The 2,500-nt window shown below is 31.8% G+C and overlaps 2 protein-coding genes across 3 annotated transcripts in view; one reads left to right on the forward strand and one right to left on the reverse strand.

Annotated features, from left to right (window-relative positions):
* LOC118445155 (putative fatty acyl-CoA reductase CG5065) overlaps positions 1–2,500 on the reverse strand; it is a 33,591-nt gene that overhangs the window by 20,327 nt on the left and 10,764 nt on the right. The window lies entirely within an intron of this gene.
* The window catches only part of LOC118445157 (uncharacterized), a 6,804-nt gene continuing 5,015 nt past the window's right edge, over positions 712–2,500 (forward strand). Inside the window, exons 1-2 of the mRNA XM_035874215.2 lie at positions 712–1,235; positions 2,295–2,417. Coding sequence (XP_035730108.1) covers positions 1,117–1,235; positions 2,295–2,417 — 242 coding nt within the window. The 5' untranslated portion in view covers positions 712–1,116. The remainder of the gene's footprint in view (positions 1,236–2,294; positions 2,418–2,500) is intronic.

Here is a 2,500-nt window from a genome sequence, read left to right on the forward strand (position 1 = left end):
TACAATAGAGACCCATGAATACGTAGAATCAACTGTCGAGATAAAACTTGTAAAAGGAAGAAGTTCGTAGGGGAAATTTACAAGGGAATATAAAGTCTAGGGTGATTAAAAAAATAATTACATTGATTATTATATTCGTCATCGACGCATTCTTTTCGTACCAGAGACATTAAAGAATATGAAGAAGAAGAAGACAAAAAAAAAAACCTAAAGATAGACAAAGCCTTTTTTTGTTATAACATAAGGAATAAGATCCTTGTCTTTTATAATGATTACGCTTATAGATAATAAATTATAATCAATTATTTTCCTATACCGACTAATCGGTATTGTCATATTTCTATATATATATTTCTCATTCTCGATGATGTAAACGAATACAGTCATTAAATGATAAACACCTTACTTTATCAATTAACATTATTTAATCATTGAAAGAGAGCAAATTTTTCTTTTTCATGAAAATCATCGAGAGATAAAGTTTGGCGTTATCACATTGATAATCGATACATGATGACGAAGATGACGAATCGTTGTATTTCCCCCCCAAAAAAAAAGGATCGGAGTCCAGTATGGTTGGATAAAGGTGAGGGAGGATCCCGAGTGGAGGCGAGTGGGGGATGGCATTGACGAAGGGGAAGGAGGGGGCGCTTACTCTGCTTCGAGTATATATGCTCGAACCGAGTGACGGTATGCTACAGTTCAACTAGACAAAAGCAGCAAGGAGAAGGGGCACTAGCGCGTTAAAGACAATAGAAAAAGAATTGACTTGATTTACGGATTGCGACATTAATTTAATCGTTCTCTCTTATATTTTCCTTGTCTTCTGTCCTTTTTTCTTTTTTACTTTTCTTCTTTTTTTTTTCTTTTACCTCTTCTTAATATACCTTTTATCATTCGTGAACGAAAAATCGTGAAGGAAAAATCGTGAAAGTAATCGTATTCATTCTCGTGGAGGCGTCATTTTCGTTGAAAAAGACAAGAAAAAAAGGAAAAAAAAAAAGAAAAAAAAAAAGAGATAAATAAATAAAAAGAAAAAGAAATAAAACGAAGAAGAAAATAAATTCTTTCGACGAAAGTTCGTGTGTTCTTTTACCGAATTTCTTTCAAGGAAAAATGACGAAATACGAAATGTGTGTTAAATCGCGTCCACTGATGACTCTTCTAATCGTCAGTGTTCTCATGACGGTTTTGATACCTAAACCAACCGAAGCCAGACCTTCCGGTATCATCAGGTAAGCTTCCAACAAAGATCTTCTTTTGCATTAAATTTTTATTTAAAAAATTTTTTTGTTAATTATTCTTTTTTTCTGCTTTTTTTTCTTTTTGTCATTTACTTAAAAATTACTCGTACGGAATAATATCGCCATGGAAGGACGATAACAATTCTTTTTTCCGATATTGTCGATATTATAGAACATATGCTGGAATGATTAGCTCGACGATTAGATATCGTTCCTTCTTTCCTCTTTTTGTCTTTCCAAATGAAAAATACAAAATCTCACGGAGAGAATAATTTTTAATTAAAGAAAGTAAAAAAGTATTCAAACGAGGTTAGAACGGTGAATAGGACGAAATATATAATTGATCGACGTAACGAAGAGAATAATAAACCCATACGAATTTCTATGAGAATATGGATTATCGTTTAGTGCGTCGAATTTCGAAAAAAAAAAAAGAGAAAAAAAAAGAAACAAAGAAAAAGAAATTTATTTAGCGCAAAACTATGGCGACATTTCTTTAAAATTTTCTCTACGTTAGAACGGATATTATGCGTTCAAACGCTTTATGTTACGATTTATTTAACAAAGTGCACTCACGTGCACTGTTGTTCGTGAATAGTTTTTGCAAATAAATGTATATTTATAGTACAAGGCGGTGATAGATTGAATCACGAAGTAAGTGCGTGGCAATGGCCGCTTGCGAAACGGCCTGAAAAATCCTCGAGAAAGGCTAAAGACGTTTGTGCAAAGGCCATATATAAAAAAGGCAAGAAAATCTTGCAAGATATTTAGATACGCCAATAGATAGAAAGATAGTTCGACGTATAACATAGATTAGTCATTTTCTCACGATTATTTCTATGCCATAAGTTCCTTTAAAGTCGGTGAAAGCGGTGAAAATTTATATAGAAAAAGAAATAACGTGATGCTTCTATTGTCAGATTTTAATGATAATTAGCGATGTATGAGTTATTAACGTTACCCAACTCTTATGTACGATCTAAGTTTCGTCAAAGGAAAATAGATAAAATCTTATTCTTTATATATATATATTTTTTTTTTCGATTACAGTAGACGCAAAAGAGTCTCAGATCAGAGGCTTGCCGAATTGGAAACGTTATTAGGATTATCAAAGATGAAGGGCAAGATAATAACGATACCTATTGCATTTGGCGTTGTCGATCCTGCGAAAATGTAAGTTTTCTTATCTTTCCTACATATATATATATATATATATATATATATATATATATATATATATATATATATATATGTAT

This window comes from Vespa mandarinia, chromosome 3 (genome assembly GCF_050613455.1).
Source record: "Vespa mandarinia isolate Hongniang chromosome 3, ASM5061345v1, whole genome shotgun sequence".
Classification (NCBI taxonomy): domain Eukaryota; kingdom Metazoa; phylum Arthropoda; class Insecta; order Hymenoptera; family Vespidae; genus Vespa; species Vespa mandarinia.